This window comes from Macaca nemestrina, chromosome X (assembly GCF_043159975.1).
Source record: "Macaca nemestrina isolate mMacNem1 chromosome X, mMacNem.hap1, whole genome shotgun sequence".
Taxonomy (NCBI): domain Eukaryota; kingdom Metazoa; phylum Chordata; class Mammalia; order Primates; family Cercopithecidae; genus Macaca; species Macaca nemestrina.
The window spans coordinates 53,597,949-53,618,264 of record NC_092145.1 but is presented as its reverse complement, the minus strand read 5'-3'; the positions used below and the strand labels follow the sequence as shown (position 1 = coordinate 53,618,264).

The 20,316-nt window shown below is 45.1% G+C and overlaps 2 protein-coding genes across 9 annotated transcripts; one reads left to right on the top strand and one right to left on the bottom strand.

Moving 5' to 3' along the window:
* Positions 1-4,634: 4,634 nt before the first annotated feature.
* LOC105499322 (armadillo repeat containing X-linked 6) lies at positions 4,635-7,519 on the bottom strand. Of its 4 annotated transcripts, XR_003013643.2 has the most exons (5): positions 7,381-7,519; positions 7,000-7,081; positions 6,564-6,645; positions 6,176-6,270; positions 4,635-5,264 (listed from the first exon to the last, which is right to left on the bottom strand). XR_003013643.2 is itself a non-coding variant. In XM_011771854.3 (4 exons), exon 4 carries the CDS (start codon positions 6,122-6,124, stop codon positions 5,222-5,224), a length of 903 nt encoding a protein of 300 aa, XP_011770156.1. In that variant the 5' UTR covers positions 6,125-6,270; positions 6,564-6,645; positions 7,000-7,081; positions 7,381-7,519; the 3' UTR covers positions 4,635-5,221. The 4 variants fall into 4 exon arrangements, 3 of the variants coding, with proteins under 3 accessions (XP_011770156.1, XP_011770157.1, XP_011770158.1); XM_011771854.3 differs by having other exon boundaries at positions 4,635-6,270; XM_011771855.3 differs by having other exon boundaries at positions 4,635-6,270; positions 7,348-7,497.
* A 5,119-nt stretch (positions 7,520-12,638) lies between these two features.
* Positions 12,639-17,347, top strand: LOC105499323 (armadillo repeat containing X-linked 3). 5 transcript variants are annotated; one of them, XM_011771863.3, is made up of 6 exons: positions 12,639-12,789; positions 12,903-12,943; positions 13,327-13,406; positions 13,671-13,731; positions 13,993-14,063; positions 14,347-17,347. In XM_011771863.3, the coding sequence occupies exon 6, from the start codon at positions 14,493-14,495 to the stop codon at positions 15,630-15,632; it is 1,140 nt and encodes a 379-aa protein (XP_011770165.1). In that variant the 5' UTR covers positions 12,639-12,789; positions 12,903-12,943; positions 13,327-13,406; positions 13,671-13,731; positions 13,993-14,063; positions 14,347-14,492; the 3' UTR covers positions 15,633-17,347. The 5 variants fall into 5 exon arrangements, with proteins under 5 accessions (XP_011770165.1, XP_011770163.1, XP_011770160.1 ...); XM_011771861.3 differs by having other exon boundaries at positions 13,299-13,406; XM_011771858.2 differs by lacking the exon at positions 12,903-12,943 and having other exon boundaries at positions 13,299-13,406.
* The last annotated feature ends 2,969 nt before the right edge of the window (positions 17,348-20,316 follow it).

The window sequence follows — 20,316 nt, the reverse complement described above, 5'->3', positions numbered from 1 at the left end:
AAAATTATCCCATATCCAGCTAGTTGAAAACAAAGAACAATAGAATACTGATGGCTAGACTTAATAAAGACCTTGCCAGGGTCGAAAGAAACATGATTGAATAAACCAGAAGAACTAGTTTGGACTACTCCACTGCCAGGGGAGTGGGGGAGAAAGAAAATATAAAAATAAAATGAAGGCAGGGAAAGGGTCTTTAGAAAGATTTCTGGGAAAAGAACATCTGTAGAACACTAGGTCCAAATGCTTTGTTTATTCCTCCTTCCCTCCTCTTTGAGAGTAGCAATGGTGAGGCACTTGACCGTCCAATTTTTTCATTGCTATTCTCAAAGCAGTAGAAGCCAAAGACACGGCCTGTGTGCTGGCACGTAGGACGAGGACAGCAGAGTCAAAATAGCATAGTATTATAGGACAAGGTAAAGATCGTGTTCACATAGAAAAACAGATAAATCCTTAGGAATAACCCCAAAAAGAAATGTGAATGATCTTCATAAAGAAAATATCACAAGTGACAACAAGGTCTAAAGAGTTGTACATAGATAAAATTCTAAGATGCCAATCCTTGCCAATTTGATCCATAAAGTTAATATAATTTCAATCAAAACATAAACCGTGTGTTCTACAATAAATGACATTAGCATAATTAATAATATTGAGAAAATTAAGATAGAAAATCTACCTCAAACTGTCTGTACAGACAGACAGACACACACACACTACTAGTAGGTTAACAGTGAAGCTAACTGTAAAAAAGATATTGTGTTTGTATTCCTTCTAAGGAAATAGGCAAAGGCTTTTCTTATAACTTTGAGAAGGAAAGGCTGTCATGGAAAAGAAAAAGAAGAAGGAAGGGAGGAAGGAAGGAAGGAAGGAAGGAAAGAAGGAAGGAAAGAAGAAGCAAGAAAACAGTACATATAGAAGTCCTAAAAGAAAAATATTGACAGAAGCAGAAAACTCAATTTCCTGAGTGATGAAATAAATCACACATACACAAAGATATCAAGAGATGGGGTGAGTGAAAACATTGGCAATGGTTGCAACATGTCATAAGGATCTCATTTCAAGTGTAGCTAATGACTACCATACAGGTCAGTACAGCAAGTCTATACTCAGAAAAGGAAATTGCTTTTGTCTTGCACAGATATAGTAATTTGGGAGAGGAGAGAGACCAGTGCCCAGTTTGCCATGGTGCAAAGGTCGGCAGGATGAGAGTTCCTAAGCTTCCCGTGGGCCAGAATATGTCCTGAGAACATACCTGGAGCAGAGGCCTGCTCACAAGCACCAACACAGCTCTCCCCACCAACACACACACACACACACACACACACACCCCACCTGCCTTAGGCCACCTAGTGAGCTGAGGGACTCCAAGTCAATAAGAGGTTCCTGAGGGAAAGGGATGTGCCTCAGGAGAAACTTTAATGCTTGGAAACCACAGAGTGGGTGCGCAGCTGGGCACATGAGGATCCCAGAACGTGCCACAGACAGCACTAGAACGGAGTGCTCAACCAGTGGTGCTGGGCTCATCGGCTAATCATGAGGGAAAAGAAGTCAAGTCACATCACTGTCTCTCACCTTGCACAAAAGTAAATTCCAGACAGATCGGTGAGACAAAACTCTGAATAGAAAGGTGTGAAAGAACGAGAAAACTGCCAAGGAGACTGTGTTCATGGGAAAGTGGGAAAGCCTGTCCTAAACTTCACACCAAAACAAGAGGCAGTAAGGGAAAATGGACCTCCAGGATGGAAAGGAGGCCATGATCACAGAGAGTAGGGAAGTGGCAGCCAGTGAGAAGACACATCTGGCATTTGTAACAGATGGGGCAAAGGCCGGCCCTCTGCAGCACTCTGCTGGACTCTGGCGTAGTGCCCATCTGCATCATAGAGCAGCCAGTGTCCCTCAGAAGAGAGGCAAGAGCAACCCCTCGCCACAGCTACCCAACTCTTTGCCAAGTGGTGCATCGTCAGAGGGACAGACTGGGTGAGGGCTATGTTGGTTCAGGGTGGCACTTAAAAGTAAGGGGATTGTGGTGGACACTGCTTTGAGAGTGGCACAGTACCCCGGTGAGGATCCAGTGTCTGAGACAGGACGCGCCTGCCGGGAAGCTGGATGTCTGCAACCTTGTGTGCACTCACCTGGAGGGGGGCGGGGTGGGGGTGGCAAACCACAAAATCCCTAGGAGAGGCCGCAGGCTGGAGAGGGCACCTGAAGTTGGTCTGGAAGTCAGTCAGTGCCTACAGACACCAAATGGAAACGAGCTCATGAGATAGATGAGAAGCAAAACCCAGGGGGCCCTTTCTGGAGATGGAAGACAGCCTGTGGCAGCAGTTCCAGATTGACACAAGAGACAGGCTCAGGCTGGGGTGGCACCATCAAGGCAGAGCACTCCCCACAGAATGTGGCAAGCTCAGGATTGATGACCTTTCCCAATTTTTGCCACGGGGAAGCCCAGAAAGACTGTCTTTTGGTTGCAGCAGGCAGGTATGTATTGTGATTGATGGCTCGGGGCTGTTTTTATGTTTGCGTTACATATGGAATGGGGGCACCGGTGCTCTTGCCAGTGCTGAGAACCTCTCAGTGTCTTGATCAGGCCCTGGGAGGCAGGCATGCTCCCGACTCCCCTACGCATCCCAGGGAGGCAGAATCCACGGGAACTGGGCTCGTACCCAGGCACTGCAACCAGTCAGGGGATGAGGGGGCAGGACAGAAGGGCTGTGCGTGAGTGCTTTTGGGAGGGCAGTGCCAGCAAATGGACAGGAGGGTTTTGACTTGGGCCAAGACAATGCCGTGGAGACGCTTGGACGCTGATGGGCTTTTCTGTAACAGAGTTTGCTCAGGAGATGGGCAGAAAGCCTCTGGGGCGCTCCCTGAGTTAGGACTCAGCTGCGGCCTCACTGTGTCAAGTGCCTCAGAGATGGTGGACAAGTGTACGCAAAGGGAAATTTGGTAGCATGCAGGGAAGTAGGGACGTGCATGGTAATTCCGGACCACAGGCTAGGAGGATGCCTTTGTGCTCAAAGAGACTGAGCAATGAGGTGTCACTGAAGACAGTGTTGGTGAAGCAGGCTCCACTGGGAAAAGTGGTTGCGGAGCTGTCTGCAGGGAAATCCCCTTTGAAATCAGATTGCCCAGCCAAACTGTGGTTGGCTTGGGAGAAAGGGTGGTCCTTCTGACAGCTCTTAGGAACCCTTAGGAACTGAGACAGGGCTCCCAGAGCCAGCCAAGGAAGCCCCAGCAGTGTGAGCCTTGATGGGGGGTGTGGTGTCACAATAACTGCAAGTCGTTTGTTGGCCATCCCAGACACCAGGGCCTGGGAAGAGGCCTGGTCCCCATTCCAGGTGGGAGGGTTTCCCAGAGTTGGTCAGGGGACCTGGCAGGCACTCAGGCCCTCTGGCCAGCATGGACTGTGGGGCAGATGGTACAAGCAGGAAAGTTGTAACCCACCTGGAACCCAAGCTGCGCGGGGAAGGGAGAATAAGACAAGAAAAGAAAGCTTTGTTCTGTGTGGAAGAGAACAAGCCGAATGCCCAGCACCACAGAGATGGCGGCCGCCCAGGACACAGTGACCCACAGCAGCAGCCCTGGGAGACCGAGAGGGTACCGGCACGGCAGCAGCCTTGCCCAAAGGAAGCAGATGTGTTTACTGGGTTTGCCATGGCTTTAGGGAAGGGGACCACTTCTTGACACACACAACACAAACATACAGGGAACCTGGCTTTGCTGATTCAGGGGCTAAACCTGCTGGGCAGGATCTGGTAATGTTGGAGATGGGGGCGGGTCAGGGGCAGAACGAGCTGCCCTGACCCATGGAGTGCTTCTGTGCCCACGGGCTCTTCCTTTCCTGGCAAAGTGCAGGGACCTCAGATGGAGAGTGTGGAGGTGTCTCCGGATGGATGGAGTGACCTCGGTCGTGCCAAGTGCCCTCAGCATTTGCCCTATCACCCCCGCGGGTAGTTGATGGAAGGCTCCACTGTCCCCTTCCAGGGTCCCACCAAAGGTAGTGGGGATATGGAAGAAAGGAGGTTGCTCCAAAGGGAGCAGCGGCCAACCCTCTCACTCTGTCAGGAAGTAGCGCCGGGGATCCCAAGGAAGAGAGAAGGAGGGCTGGAAGCAGATTTCCCCGTGGCTTCGCAGGAGGGACAGAACTACACAGGGTAGGTGCTGGGCAAGCGGCAACCTTTGTGCAATAAATGCGCCCCGATGCGTGGTAGAGCTCCCCCACCCGCTCCACCCCGGTCCCCATCCCCACGTCGGGATGCGCAGACAAACGAAAAGGCCGGGGTTACTGACCTTTCTTTCTAGGCTGGCAGTCAAGGAAAAGACATTAAGAAGGGATTTCTCTGTGCCGGGCACGGTGCTGCCTGCTCCACGGGTGTTGTCTCTTTCAGTCCTCTCAACATTCCATCCTAATTCCACGAACTCCCCCGCTGTGCCCCTCCCTTCCTCCCACCCCCGCCCCCAGCCCCTTCTTGAAGTTTATTCTGAGCACTGCAGCCCCTCTCTATCCCTGCCTCCTGTGAGCACCGATAAGCCGGCATTTGTCAGGGAACAGAAGTCCCAGTCAGCTGGCGTTTATCGTGCTTTTTTTGTCCTTCTCTCAGTGCAGACTGTAAACTCAAGGACAAGGACCATGACTCTTTTCTGCCAATCAAAGCACACAACTTTATTGATGATACACACAGATGCGGACTTGGGTGGAAGAGGTTAAGTCGGTACAATAGACAGAAGAGCAGTGCACTTTTTTGATGAATAGGTTCACTATCCATCAGGCGCGTGTAGAAGAAAGAGTAAACGAAAAATAATTCAACCTAAGCTGCAACAAATGCATTTTCAGCTCAAGCTGCGATATGCGTCTGGTCTCTGCAAAGCGGTTCTGCTTGGACAGGGAGACCACCACAGGCAACAATAGCTGTAATTTGATGTTCTTTGTCCACAGCAGGCAGCTGAAGTGATCCCCTCACCACATGAAGGAGGCTGCAAGGGAGGAATTTACAGTGCCAACATTGCCTGCAGACTGCACAACCAACAAGTTACTCAAAGCTCTGTGGGAGCCCCTGCCTGGCCAATAAGAGTGTGGTCCTGGATTGAGCCCTGGAACTTTCACCCAATGAGGTGGTGATTGGCTAAGGCTGGATCTTCAGTAGCACCCTCTGCAGATTCTTTGACATCTGCAAACCAAGCGCGTTGTGGGTGGATTCCGTCCCATTGTGTTCCAGAGGGCCGTTTATGGGGCAGGGGTTTCCAGGAGAATCTCTCTGTTTCCTTTTCTGATAAAGAGGGACATGAATGAGAAGAGCATCTGGGCACCGACTAACTCCCCCGCCACGACTGGCTTTTCAGACAAACCCATCAGTGGTTTCAAAACCTGAACCTTAGCACATCCACTTCCCTCTGATATCAAAGGAAACTTCAAGTCTGAAACGGACTTGGCAAGCATGTTATTAATAACTGTCATGCTTATTAACAAATTTAATCCGGCCTGCTGCAGAAATGAGTTGCAGCAATGTGACACAGTCTCCTGACACACTTCATTGATGTACATCTTAATCTGGCCCTCACTTTCAATGCTGGCATTTAAGTTATCCGTGGCACACAAAGCCTCTCTAACAGTGGGGTCTGGTGTGGGGCCCGTGTTTCTAACCATTGAGAGACTGGCCAAATGGCTATTGATATCCTGGCTAAATGGAAAGCCCGCATCCTTGGGCTCAGCAAACAACAGTTTTCCCTGAATGAAAAGACACTTGGAGAGGTCCAGAACACAACTGCCATTTTTACAATTTTGAGCACTCCAAGTATTTTTATGTTCATAGGGGAATGGCCGCTGTTTTATTGGGTGTGCTCGGCTGGCCTTGCCTCCCCCTGAGGGCCTGTCTTCAGTGCCACCTGGAGCCCCAGGTTCAGTCCAATCCCCATCCTCACTCCAGGGCCGAGCCATAGTTTCAATATCAAACCAAATATCAGGCTCCTCCTCATCCAGCTCCTGGTCATCGTCCCACTCCTCTTCCTCCTCCTCCTCCAGCTTCTCACTGTCATCTCTTCCTATGGTCAGTTTGTAAACGCAGTAGCAGGCACCAGCCCCAATCATCAGTCCTGCCGCCATCCAACCCACTTCCCGAGCCCGGCCCATGCTCAAGTCCGTGCCAGCCTTGGGGCAGGACAGGAGAGGGCCTTGCTCCACCTGATTGAAGAGGTCTCTCAGGTCCAGGGTGAGTAAGGATGGAGGGTAGCAGTCTTTAGCTTCTTCTAGGCTCTTGTAGCTCTCTTGTGATGAATCTATGGGTGAAACAGAATATTAGGGCTCGGGACTATGTTTGGCTTTGTGCCTCACAGACAGGTGGATTTTGAGTTGGTGAGAAAGGCAGATTAACAGGATATAATTTCTTTGTTCTTTTCTGTCTTCCTCTATGGACCTCAGGAGCCCCCATTTCTCTTTCTGGGTCCACAGGGAAGGGCAGGAGACGGGTCTGTGCTATGATAGCTAGGAGGGTGACAGTGTGAGTACCTCTCAGGTAGTCTCCTTCACCAGACCTCCACTTCCAAAGATTAAGGCAGTTTCTCTCACTAACCTCTACCAAAGTCAGGTAAATTCCTTGGTTTTCCCTTGTCTTCTGTTGTCAGTGGTCCCTCCACAGTGATAGAGGATAGAGTCTGGCAGAAGGGTAAATGCAAAGACAGGTAGGCGGAAATGGAGAAATGAAAGTGTAGTGGATGGACTGAGGACACATGTCCCAATTTCTGCTTTTGTGAATTTTAGGCACTTGAGTTTAAAAGATTTCTCATACTCTACTGACTTTCCCGACGCAGGCCTCCCCCGCCCCACTTGTCGTCCGCCATTTCCCCAGCAAAGGCCGCCACACCCCTTTCCCTGCACTGAAATGGGAGGGGGTGTGGAGAAAGAAGGGGCCAGGAGAGGGCGACTCGGACCCGGCCCTCTCATATCCCAGCCCCTCTCCTCCGCCACCCCCACCCGTGGTCCTGGGCTAATCCCACCTTCACACTGACCTGCAAGGTTCCAACCAAGGCAGTTTTCTCCTTCTCTTGCTGAGACTTGTGCCGAAACCTACAGGCCAACAGACCTACAAACCTGCAAACAGACAAGGGACCGAAGGGACGGAGTGCTTGGTGGACGGACCAGCACCCGGGACACTGGAACCTTTCTTTTCTCGGAATCTCTGGAAACGCCTTTCACTCCCCTCACCCCCACCCGAAACCCGCCACTTCTCTCTACTAAAATGAGCACGGGGTGGGGTGGGGGTTGGTGGCAGTATTTAGAAAGTAGGCGAGAAAGGACCCAGCTGTGATCGGCCTGAACTCGGATCTGTGGCGTTCTTGGCCCTCTTCCACCCATACCTCCTCTGAAGCAGCGCCCATCCTCGCACCGACCTGCACAGTCCGAGCTAGTTTCCTTCTTTCTTCACACGCCTGCAGAGTAATAGGGGGCTGGTACCCAGACGGAGGCGACTAGCAGGACTTGTGCTCTAGGCGGCTCTTGGTCACGTGACAGCCACGTCACCGGTGCGTTCTGGCCCCCAATTTCCACTCCCACAAGCAGTGCGGCAGGCGCCAGCCTGCCTTGTATCTCCCCCTCAACTCCCACAGTGGGCCCTGTCACTTTTTTCCTCTGTAACAATACCAGAAACCAGAAATGGCCCTGTCTTTCTCGTGTTTCAATTTGTGTTTCTCTAATTCCAGGAAGGGGCAGCATCTTTTCCTGGGTCTGCCCTTCACTTACACTTCTTGGGGAATTGTCTCATCCTTTCCTTGGCTCTGGAACTCCTGCGGCCCCTTTCTTAAATTTCTACCCTTTTCCATGTTCAGTCTCTGTCTGCATCAACATTGGGGGAAGGGGCAGAAACGGAAGTCCAGGCAGTGGTGAGATTTTAATTAGTATTTTAATAACATTTAAGTTATATTTTGTCCTTTCTTTTTTATTGACTTGAACTACACTATTTTGTAATCGGAAAAAAAAATAAAGCTTTTCCCACTTGGAGAAGAAATAATTCAAACCTTTTTTTTTTTTTTTTTTTTTTTTTACAAAAATTTATATAACATAAGCAAGATTTCCCAGTTAAGAGGGAGGCCTCATTGACTTGGTGAAGTTAGTTTGTGTTAAGTTGAAAATATTTTCTTCTGACTGCACAGGAAATAGCAGCTTTCAAACAACATATTAAAATGAAAAACATATCCTTACAAACAAAACCAGTTGTGCTTTCAACATGATTTATAAATTGATGGACAAATGAATCTATACTGAGAAGGTCAGTGTTCTAATTTTGACCATTTTAAGTATGTGAACTATTGTCCCTTTCCTTCTCCTGGCTGAACTCATAGTATTAGGTGTAATATGACTGACATCTTCATAGAAGATTGCTGGGTGACTTTCACTCTGGCTTCAAAAGACAGATTTTTTTGCAAACCCCAACTTCAGAGGAATCTTACATCTTCAGATGAACTTTACAGATTAATGACTCCACAGATTAACCTGCCTTTAATTCACAGGGTTTTATTTAAAATCTATTCTGAAGTTTGTGGTGCAACCCATAAATCATCCAGAAATTAGATAATTTCTTGTTATCCTATTGATGAAAATGAGACTTGAGGTAATTTTCTTTCCATCATGACACTGTTGGTGATCTTGCTGCTGTCTGCCATTCATGTATTGTATGCTACCCTAGCAGTGGTGAGTGTTCGGCATTTTCCAGTGGAGATGGTGGTGAGGGTCTGTGGGTGACTGGGAATCACTGCAACACCCCTCATGTCTGTGTCATTTTTTTCCCTCACAAGTGGAAGGGCAATGCACAGGATCTCAAGCAGTTGCCAGAAAAAAGAGGGCTTTACGCTTCCTGCCTTCTGTTACAATTTCACCAAGCCACCAGTACAAGCCCCTCAGAATAATCCCAAAACTCAGGGACCAAGTATGCAGAAGTTAGTTCTCAAGCATCCACCTGTCCCTGCTGAGAAGTCATACTCTAAATATAGACACTCCAGGCAACCTCTTAGAACACTGAAATATGACACCTCAGAGGGAGGGGCTCCCCAGTGAGGGGCCCCTGTGTGGAGGAGGCCCTTTCAGGAGGCAAGCCAGGGAGTCCTAGTGCCTTGCTGGTGAATATTCAGAAGTCAATATGTCACAACTTTCTGGTCTTCCCCTTTTATAGTCCAAACTCACCAATATCACATCTTAATCTCTCTAAATCTTTACCTCATTTTTTTTAATGACCCTTTATTTACTCCCCCTAGACAAGTGAATTATACTTATGAAGGCTTACTAACAGAATTCTCAGATTCAACAGTCCATCATTCAGTGTTTGGCTGCTAGGTAGTTGTATAAGTGGCTTTTGTTTGTTTTGAATATATATATTAAAAAAAACTAAGGAGTATGTAAAGCTTAATAAAGACAGATGACTTGGTGTCACAGACATGGCTTTACAATAAGAACTTACTTTCACAACACTTAGTCAGGCTTCAAGGACAAAAACTTTACTCCTACCCTCTCCTCACTAGTATAACCTATCTCCACCCTTTTGGTATATTCTCCAGTTAGTCCAATGTATAACTTCTCACTACCATTCTCCCAGTATGCCAGACCTTTCCTGGTTTGAATCCACTCCCTGTCTAAAACTTCCTAAAATCCCATGGTTATAAAAACCCTTTTGATTCTCTTACCTCTTTGTTCTTCTGATCCATGATTCTACCAATTCCTACCTGGAGACTAGCATTAAAAACAAACAAACAAAGAAAGAAAAAACTACTTTGCTCTCCATTATACATCTACCAACAAATATTTACTTAAGGACATGTTATAAGGCTCACATACCGTTCAAAAGTGAGAAAGGAAAATGCTTAAAGAAGTCCTCAGACAGGACAGTTAAAAGTTTCTCAGCCCGCAAAAAACTACTGTGAAACCACTGCCAAAACAAAACTTTTGGCTTAAATCAGTTCACGTGTGATATGTAACTTATAAAGTACCCAGAAACAAAAAAACGATCAGCAAATGGTGACACTAATGGAATTGTGGAGGGTGAAAAAAATAAGTTATAGAAGGATGTTATCTTGAAAAGATACTACTTTTTGTATTGTGTAATTTTGGTATTGTGTCTTACTTAAGGTTGTGTGGTTGCAAGCGACATAGAACAAGCCTGGTTAGCTTAAGGAGGAAATGTTGAAGACCAGGCTCATTTCCGAGGGGTTTAGGTAGGAGAAATTGATAGATGTCTTTTCAGGATGTCACAAGTCCACCGGTTTTCAGGTTTTTATTTCTCTGATGAAGATTGAAATTTTAGTAAGACAGCTTTTGGTTGGTCTGTTTTGGGCACAATACCCACCCTTTGGCTGAGGAAAACAATAGGGTATGTAAAATGTAAAATGCACTTCCTTTCTTTTCCCAGGGAGAAATTTAAACTGTTTCAGATGTTGTTGTTGATTTGCAGGAGCCCTTTAACCACTTTGGAAATTAACCCTTTGTTTATCTATAACGGAAGTGCTGGGGGCATAATATGCCACAGAGTATCTTAGTTGTAATTTCCACCATTAACTAAACATTAGAAAGGTATGGTTATGAAATGGTGATGCACAAGGTTGTCCTTTGAGCCAAGGCCACTTGGCTTCTCCCACAGGATTCCCACAAGGTTGCGTCTGTAGTTCAGGGTCTCTTCCTCAGTATTGCATGACCAAATCCTGATTTTGTTTGTATGCTGAGAAGAGTTGCCTCTGGATGCCTCAAGGAAAGTCTCCCATTCATAGAGACTTATATATAAATCGATCTGAATGCTCAAACCTAGGGATCTCTGCATTCTCTCCCCATAAGTAGACCACAAGGGAGGCTGTTTCAACAGGAGTGACAACTGAATAATTTGCCCTGAGAAATACAACTGTCAGGGGGTACTGGAGGTTTCAGTCAGTCTTACCTGCCCATTCTTTCCTTGTAGACAAGCTACTACTTCGGAAAACACAACCTTCAAAGGTTGTTTGGTGAGCCTGCAATCAAAGCGAGGGTATTTGTTCATCTTAAGAAGGGAGTTTCAGCTGAGGAAGCATGAAGTACTATTACACATCATGGGCATGACTCTGCCAGAGAAAGTGAAATGTTCCATTCTCCTTAGCCAACACTTTTTCTCCTCCAGTCAGTGCTTGGGTGGGAAATACCAACACTTTCTTCTGACTGTCCCTTTCATATGTTCCTATGCTTGAATGAGCCCCTTTGCTACACATGATCTTTCTCTAAACACAGGATCATACAGTTGATTTGGTTTCTGTTTACTAAATAAATTTCAATCACATTCTAGTACTGCCTCCCAGAAGTTACATAGATATGAATTTTCCTGGGGGTTTGCCTGTTCTCAACCTCCTCAGTCTCTTGATTTACTCCCATATTGTCTGGGTATTTTAAAAGTTATACTCAAATAATAACCTTTTATTCAAACTATTAAGGAATATCTCACTGAAGACCCTATGTTCTGAAAAGCTATATTACTTTTTGTATTGTTACCTGTTTTTGTATTGTGCTTTAGTTAAGATTGTTTAGTTGCAAGCCACTGAAATCAAATCTGGTTAACTTAAATAATGAGGGGATGTAATTATTTTATTCCTTTTCCTACTTTAAAAAAGTTAAATCATTGATGATGGGTGAATTATTCAGCTTATCAAACCAGTGAGTGAAATAGTTTCATACTAATTGCTAGTTTCCGGTTTCAGCCAATTTTGTCTTGGTCTGTGTTCCTCTAATACTTATTTCGTTTATAGATGATACTATCTATTTTGACCAAGTATATTTTGTAATGTTCTTTTTATGCACACTCATTTTTTCAGTGTGCATGCTTTATCTCACAGATACCTACTGTGCACTTATGTTTTCTCCTCAGGTTTTTTTTTTTTTTTTTTTCCTGCGTTCTGGCTTTTGTGGCTTCAATGCCTCCACCTTGCTAATGGGTGCAGGTGAAAGTCTGTAGCTCTCCTATTTAGAAGACTGGTCTAGTCAGAGGATTTACTTATTGCCAGACACACTGATTAGCTCATTCAGGGCTGTGCTGTGTGCTAGGCCCCAGAAGACATTAAGATTGCTTTGAGTGAAGTGTGTAACACTCTCCACCAAGTGAGAAAATGTGGGACTTTTGGAGGCCATCACCCAACATCATTCTCCAGCTTCCACTCATTTTTTTCTAAAATGGAAATAGCTTTATAGTACTTTTTTTTTCTCGTAAAAAGAATGCAGGCTGGGGGCGGGGGAGGACGGAACAAAAATAACAAAGTATTAAGAAAGTAAAAGCCACACTCTCATTCCAGATTTTCTTTTCCGATCGCTTGTTCCTTTCAGATCTGGGACTAGATTTCAGAGGAAATGGTAGACTTTAATAGCTCGGGGGAGGGAAGGTGGAGGGAGAGGCTGCTGTCCCAGGAGCCTAGGGAAGGAAGAGGCAATTTTTCATAAAAAGTACAAGTGGCCCGTAGCCCCAGGGGAAGATGTCGTCCCTTTCTGGTAATCGGTGGAAGGGAAACACAACTACAAGGTGATGAGATTATCGAAGAAGAAAGAGTAACAAGGCCTGGTGTGGGGGAGGGAAAGGAGGGGGGCGGGCCCTCTTCTGCCGCACTGCTGGTGGGAGGGGAAATTGGGGACCCGAGTTGGTGGATGACGTAGCTCTCACGTGACCAAGAGCTGACGTGTGCAGAAGTCCTTCTTGTCCTGGTCGTTGTTCCCGTCTGAGTACCAGCTCCCCATTGCCCTGAGGGCGGGCGGGCCTGCGGCGGAGGGAAAAAGGAAGAGGAGAAGAAAATTGTCCCGGATCCCTGCAGGTCAGTGCCTGGGAGATTCCATAAAGTCAGGGTGGTAGAGGGTGTAGGGCCGAGACCGTCGCGGGTACTGAGGCGCCTCTGTCGTCTCTCCCACTCGCCGCCCGCTTTCCAAGACATATGTCCCGCCTGCACCCCATTTCGATGCTGCGAAACGGTGAGCTGGGGAGTGTTTGGGGAAAAGCTCAGAGATCGGGAGATGGGAATCTGCTGGGAGCCTAGGCCCGCAATCCGGAAAGGGAGCTGTGGCCTGGGTGTTGGCCCCTAGTCCACCAGGACAGTGCCGGAGGGGAATGGCTGGATATGGGGGCGGGGGTGGTGAGATGCAACGTGATATGTCAGCAGAACCCCAAGAGAGGTAATAGGGGTGGGAAACCTCTGACAACCAGGCCTCCGAATTAGAAAAGAGTTTTGTGTTCTGGGGACTAGTCCGTCCACCAAGCACGCAGTGGCGGCAGTTTCCCGTCTTTCTGCCTGTGGCTGTGTCTTCCTGACCATGGCTCTGTGTCTAGTGGGTCCAAGCCTCTCCCGGGTGGCCAGTCTTTCTGTAGGTTGCGGCACAACGCCAGGCAAAAGAAGAGGAAGGAAATTAATCCTAATCGGTGAAGGTCGATTTGAGGGTAAGACCATCTGGGGACTCTAGGAGGGACGGGGTTGGCCGCGGGGGTGGGGAGAAGGCAGAGAAGGTAATAATCTAGGTACAGGTTTGAGTCCGAATGTGTTTCTTGCACTCCCCGGACTGTGGCGAAATGGCGTGCTTTGTGTGTGTGTGGTGGGGGGGAAGTGGGGGAAATGACAGCAGGGAAACCTATCGGATAGTTTGTTCATAATCCTCCTCTCTCAACAGCACTTACTCCCCATGTTTTCGATCTGTCATCCTGCAGGTCTGCTATAGCAGGTGGCTCCGCTTGAAGCGAGGGAGGAAGTTTCCTCCGATCAGTAGAGGTCGGTGTGGGCGTGGGGGCTGCCTGGAATGGGGGAGGGGTTAGAAATCGCTCGCACTTTGGACAGGCTCTTCCAATCCTGCTTTATTTTCCTTACCTCCCTCCCATTTCAGGCTAGGGAGGGGGCAGACCTGTGCATGTTTGGGATGGCATAAAGAGGTTAAAAACAAACCTGATAGCCGGAATGGTGAATCAGGAAAGCAACAAATCAACAGTCAATCCATCAAGTGCTCCGTTCTCACTGGCTCTGGTCTCTCTGCAGATTGGAAAGGTTGTTGGGCGTGGCACACCACCAGGAAACAGAAGAAGGGGCGAACTGCTTGTCTTGAGGAGGTTAGTGCAAGGGTTCTAGTCAGGTCCCTGGGGACATCTGAGGTTGTGGTGACTGAGACCCCAGCAGAATCTGTGGATTCCACTGGCATTATCTAGGCTTTGGGCGGGGTGACCTGGGGTGGGGAGGGAAAGGCTGAAATGAGAGGCATAGAGATTTTGTCAACAATCTGCATTTCCTACCTAGCATTCAATTATTATTATCTTGTCCCTCTGCACAATTCCCTGCATGGGACAACACAAGCAGAAGAGAAACTCAAACCCGATTTTATTCTTCCACTCCTAGGTCAACCTCCAGAATCAGCTATTGTGGCCTTGAAGTGGCTGAAGACGATCACCCTCCACAGGCTTGAGCCCAGTCCCACAGCCTTCCTCCCCCAGCCTGAGTGACTACTCTATTCCTTGGTCCCTGCTATTGTCAGGGACGATTGCATGGGCTACGCCAGGAAAGTAGGCTGGGTGACTGCAGGCCTGGTGATTGGGGCTGGCGCCTGCTATTGCATTTATAAACTGACTAGGGGAAGAAAACAGAACAAGGAAAAAATGGCTGAGGGTGGATCTGGGGATGTGGATGATGTTGGGGACTGTTCTGGGGCCAGGTATAATGACTGGTCTGATGATGATGATGACAGCAATGAGAGCAAGAGTATAGTATGGTACCCACCTTGGGCCCGGATTGGGACTGAAGCTGGAACCAGAGCCAGGGCCAGGGCAAGGGCCAGGGCTACCCGGGCACGTCGGGCTGTCCAGAAACGGGCTTCCCCCAATTCAGATGATACCATTTTGTCCCCTCAAGAGCTGCAAAAGGTTCTTTGCTTGGTTGAGATGTCTGAAAAGCCTTATATTCTTGAAGCAGCTTTAATTGCTCTGGGTAACAATGCTGCTTATGCATTTAACAGAGATATTATTCGTGATCTCGGTGGTCTCCCAATTGTCGCAAAGATTCTCAATACGCGGGATCCCATAGTTAAGGAAAAGGCTTTAATTGTCCTGAATAACTTGAGTGTGAATGCTGAAAATCAGCGCAGGCTTAAGGTATACATGAATCAAGTGTGTGATGACACAATCACTTCTCGATTGAACTCATCTGTGCAGCTTGCTGGACTGAGATTGCTTACAAATATGACTGTTACTAATGAGTATCAGCACATGCTTGCTAATTCCATTTCTGACTTTTTTCGTTTATTTTCAGCGGGAAATGAAGAAACCAAACTTCAGGTTCTGAAACTCCTTTTGAATTTGGCTGAAAATCCAGCCATGACTAGGGAACTGCTCAGGGCCCAAGTACCATCTTCACTGGGCTCCCTCTTTAATAAGAAGGAGAACAAAGAAGTTATTCTTAAACTTCTGGTCATATTTGAGAATATAAATGATAATTTCAAATGGGAAGAAAATGAACCTACTCAGAATCAATTCGGTGAAGGTTCACTTTTTTTCTTTTTAAAAGAATTTCAAGTGTGTGCTGATAAGGTTCTGGGAATAGAAAGCCACCATGATTTTTTGGTGAAAGTAAAAGTTGGAAAATTCATGGCCAAACTGGCTGAACATATGTTCCCAAAGAGCCAGGAATAACACCTTGATTTTGTAATTTGGAAGCAACACACATTGTAAACTATTCATTTTCTCCACCTTGTTTATATGGTAAAGGAATCCTTTCAGCTACCAGTTTTGAATAATGAATATCATATTGTATCATCAATGCTGATATTTAACCGAGTTGGTCTTTAGGTTTAAGATGGATGAATGAATATCACTACTTGTTCTGAAAACATGTTTGTTGCTTTTTATCTCGCTGCCTAGATTGAAATATTTTGCTTTTCTTCTGCATAAGTGACAGTGAACCAATTCATCATAAGTAAGCTCCCTTCTGTCATTTTCATTGATTTAATTTGTGTATCATCAATAAAGTTGTATATTAATGCTGGAAAGAAAAAAAAGAAGAAAGAAAGAAACCATCCCTGTCCTTCAGTTTATAATCAAGTTGGAGAGATAAGAAACGTACAAACCAAAAGATAACAGAATATCTGAAGCATGTACTCATTGTCATATGTTCCCTCTGAGAGCACAAAGGAGGCAAAAGCTTCTGTGGGATGTGCTAGTCGGCTAAAGCTTCATGGAGGAGGTGGCAATTGAAAATGAGTCCTGCATGGGGTAGGGTGGTTAGGGAATTCCATGAGACAAGACGAGGGGGCCATGGTGTGAGAAAGGCATGGAAGTAGGAACCCTCTTCCTATGACAGTCAGGAGATCATTCTGCTTAGAGTGGATAGTGTGGAGAGTGGGAGTAGATAATTTTGGAAAGCTGGGTGAAGCCAGTTGTGGAGAGTTGTTTGAATATTATCCCACTGAACACCCAGACCCACTAAATCTTTTTTTACTAGAAAATAATTGGGGTCCATATGAAAGTCTCTATCTGTTACTGTATAGTGTCAGTGAGGGTGTGGCAAAATGGAGCCTTTCACACCCTAGTGGTGGCCATTTGTTAATACAGATCATAAGCCTTAAACTATGTAAACCTTTTGTCCTAAGGAAGTAATTGAATAATTGCCCAAAGATTGTATGTACAAGGCTGTTCATCCCAGCACTGTCTAAGCTAGTAAAAATTGGAAACAATTTAAGTATCTAGCACATTGGATTGGTTATAAAGTAAGGAATGTTTACACAGTAGGATAAGTATGCTGATGGAAATCTATATTGCCAGGAAAAGCTATTCATTATGCATTGTGAAGTGAGAAAGAAAAAATGGGTAGATAGAAGTATTTGAAGTATAATTCCATTTTTTAAGACTAATAAAACATATGTTTAAAAGGACACTAAAAACTGGAGTTATAGATATCCAGATAGAAACAGTAGTTATCTTTGGGTAGAAGGATAATGAATGATCTTTACTTTTTTACTTTTTATTCATCTATGTGTTTTTATTTATCTAAAATGGGTATTGATTTTTAGGAAGTTTTGAGAAAGAAAAGTGATGGGAATGAAGCAAGTGATTGATTGGAACACATATTGAATGGAAGAAATATTTAGATTAAAAATGAGGTAGGTTGAAGTTTCTTCTCTGAAATGATAGATAAGGCTTATTATGAGGATTCAATGAGGTAATATATGCAAAGTACTTACAATGTTCTGGCACATAGTAGTTAATTAAGAAAATTGAGCACCCTTAATTACCTAGAATGCAGGGTTGATAGTTTTTTGGTTGACTTTTGTTTTGCTGGGGCATTCTGCCATGTTTTAGTGTCATTTAATAAATAATAGTAACAATAAAGGTTAACATTTATTAAGTGACTACTGTGTAAAGTTCTGTCATTCCTGCAAGGCAACTGTTAAAATAATTTCTCACAGGAGTAGTTTTCTTTCTTTTCTAAAAATCCAAAGTGTTTCCTCAGACATGATCACACCAGCCTCTGCAATATATTTCTAGTTGTTTGGGGGATGTTATCCTGCTTTATATATGAGGCCAGGAAAGGGTAAAATCCTCTATTCACTTACCCGGTTTTATATCCAAGTTTCCCTGTATGTACTGTAATGTTTGTAGTACAGACAAAACCAGGTTGGCTTAAAGTTGCTGCGTATGGTAAGCCTACTAAATCATGCATATGTAGAAACTCATGTAACACCAGTTTTAAAGGTGGGGCAATGGGAAAGTGAACTAACATTTTTTCTTGCTCCTGTTGTTAGGTGAGAGAAAAAGATTTGTGGGGAGATGGGGTGGGGAGGATTAATTCCTTTAAAATAAATTCGGTTTGATGTACCTGTGTGACACTCAGATGGGGATATGCTATTGTCATTTGAATGTATTGATCTGGTGCTCAGAGGAGATGAACGGGCTGCAAATAAGGATTTGAGAGCCATTGGAGGATGGATGATAACGGAGCACATGGAAGTAGATGTGGCCCTTCAGAGAGAAGGTGCAGAGTCAAAGAGTGAAGGGCTGCAAAAGAACTGTTTTGGGCAGCTAGGGAGAGAAGCACAGAATTTAAGCAATGTATACCCTTCCAGACACTTTTACTATTCATATACTTATATATTCTTTACATAAAATTGGATCATACTATCGATAAATTTTCAGTGCCTGATTTAAAACTTTTCTCCTCAAAAAAGAATAACATTCATTGGCGATATAATACTTGAAAAAATAGAGTTGATGAGTACAAACTTGTGCCTTGACCCAGATATGTAGCTTGAACATCTAACAAAAATTCAGATCAAGTCATCTTGAACTTGAGATGTGTAGTAACTTTTACACCTGAGGTGAAAATGAGGCTAACTCGAGTAGTAAAAAGCCCCAGTGAGGCAGATACAGGCCTGACTAGCACCCATCTGCTCCTTTCCCCTTTGCTTTGTTCCTTCTCATTCTTCTTTCCACTTCCTTCCTCCTACTTTTCTTTATTTTCTCCTTCTGGGAGATCATTGGTGGTAGCCTCTCTGGGCTTCTCTGACCCTTCAATTCCCATGACACCATGCCATGTTATCAGTGGGCATTTAATACAGAATAATAACTGTCGTTGCTCTGGTCATAAGTTGACCCTGGGTGTGACTGAATGCCAAGAATTTTTGGAACCTTTGTTGGACAAAAAGACACTGAGAAGGAACTAGTCTTAGCTTGGCATGGCCACACGTGCACTGCATGAATTTTTGATGTCCTGCACCTGGTCTTATTTAGACTGAATAACTCGGAGTTTGGGAAAGGTGGTATGAGATAGATGTGTGACTGCCTGGTCCAGGCAGCCAGGTCACACGTTGATGTCCCAATGTTTTCACATAGGAGGTTGTCACCCTCAATCCTCTTGGAAGGGGCAGAGTTCTAGGATTCTAGCTGATTGTGGCAGCCCATTGGCACATGGAGGAGGCAGTGTCTTCTCTTTAGAGAGGATGGCAGCTCCTGCGAAACCAAGGAAACCATAAACTCAGAAGATGTCCTGCTATTTAGGTTTTGTTCTCGTCTAACAGTTTTAGGAATATAAGTGGATCTATCCCAGTGCAAACATGTTCAAAGGCGATTTTACAAAAGTGGAGTGTTGTTCTGTTGTAAATTGTCAGCCAATATACATAATATTTCAAGGCTCAGGAAATGGATTTTCTTTTTTGAAAAATTCACATTTTACCTGTCTTTTTTCAAAAGAGATTCCGAGTGTAGGCTTAGCAAATTGATGTGGTTCAGGCAAATTTTATGTTTATGGCTCTCTTTCATTAATTTCTTTGCTAAGTTCCCTTGAGAATGGCCTTTTAGATAATGATTCATACTATTTTCAATGGTAGCTTTTTACATTTATTTTGCATCACATCCCAGGCTGAAGATTTTTTCTGGTTTTTCTGTTTAAACCATGGCTCTTTCTTGCTTTTAAGCCAGAGCTGTCTCACCACCGTCCTGGGGTCCCTGATCTGCCCTGCCCTGAGGGTGTGGTATTAGCAGGATAAGTAATATTTACTTATCTGAGTGGCATAGCTCAGTGCTTGACCCTCTCCAGTGGGACCCTCTCAGGTATTGTGCTAAGGGCTTGGGCAATGTATGGTTTCCGGGTATAGGTGGGAGAGGAGGGAGAAGGGAGAAGGGAGTGAAGGAAGCCTTATCAGAGAGGTAACTTTATTCTGACAGGGTGCCATCAAAGTAGGAGAACCTGGTGGATCCATCTCCACTGTGAGGATAAAGTTATTGATGAAATCCAGTTCTTGTATTCAAGAGATGTAGTACATTTCTCCCTGGACACAATTATAAATTTTGTCTGCCCAGATGCCCCTTTAACAGAGGCAGAACATCAATGGGTGGTAGTTTAGAATTATTTACATATATGATCAAATTGGCTATCAAACAGAGTTTAAGAGAAGTATACTATTTTTAGCAGTGTGATTACTTTTTTAAATTTTATTTTTTAAAAATGACAAATAATAAGAGTATGTATTTATGGAGTACAGTGTCACGTTATGACACATGAATACATTGTGGAATGATTAAAACAGGCTGATTAACATATACATCACCTTACATACTAATTATTTATGGTGGGAACATTTAAAATCTACTTTTTAAGCAATTTTGAAATATACAATATGTTATTATTAAGTATAGTCCCCATGCAGTGAAATAGACTACTAGAAGAACTTATTCCTCTTGTCTAACTGAAACTTTGTACCCTTTAAGAAACATCTCTCCTTTCCTTGTGCCTCTCCTTACCCCCATCCCCTGGTAACTACCATTCAACTCTACTTCTATGAATTCAACTTTTTAAGATTCCACATATAAGTGAGATCATGCA

What these genes read in the sequence shown, in the direction of transcription:
- LOC105499322 (XM_011771854.3), bottom strand. Translation starts at nt 6,124, where the DNA reads ATGGGCCGGGCTCGGGAAGTGGGTTGGATGGCGGCAGGACTGATGATT.
- LOC105499323 (XM_011771858.2), top strand. Translation starts at nt 14,493, where the DNA reads ATGGGCTACGCCAGGAAAGTAGGCTGGGTGACTGCAGGCCTGGTGATT.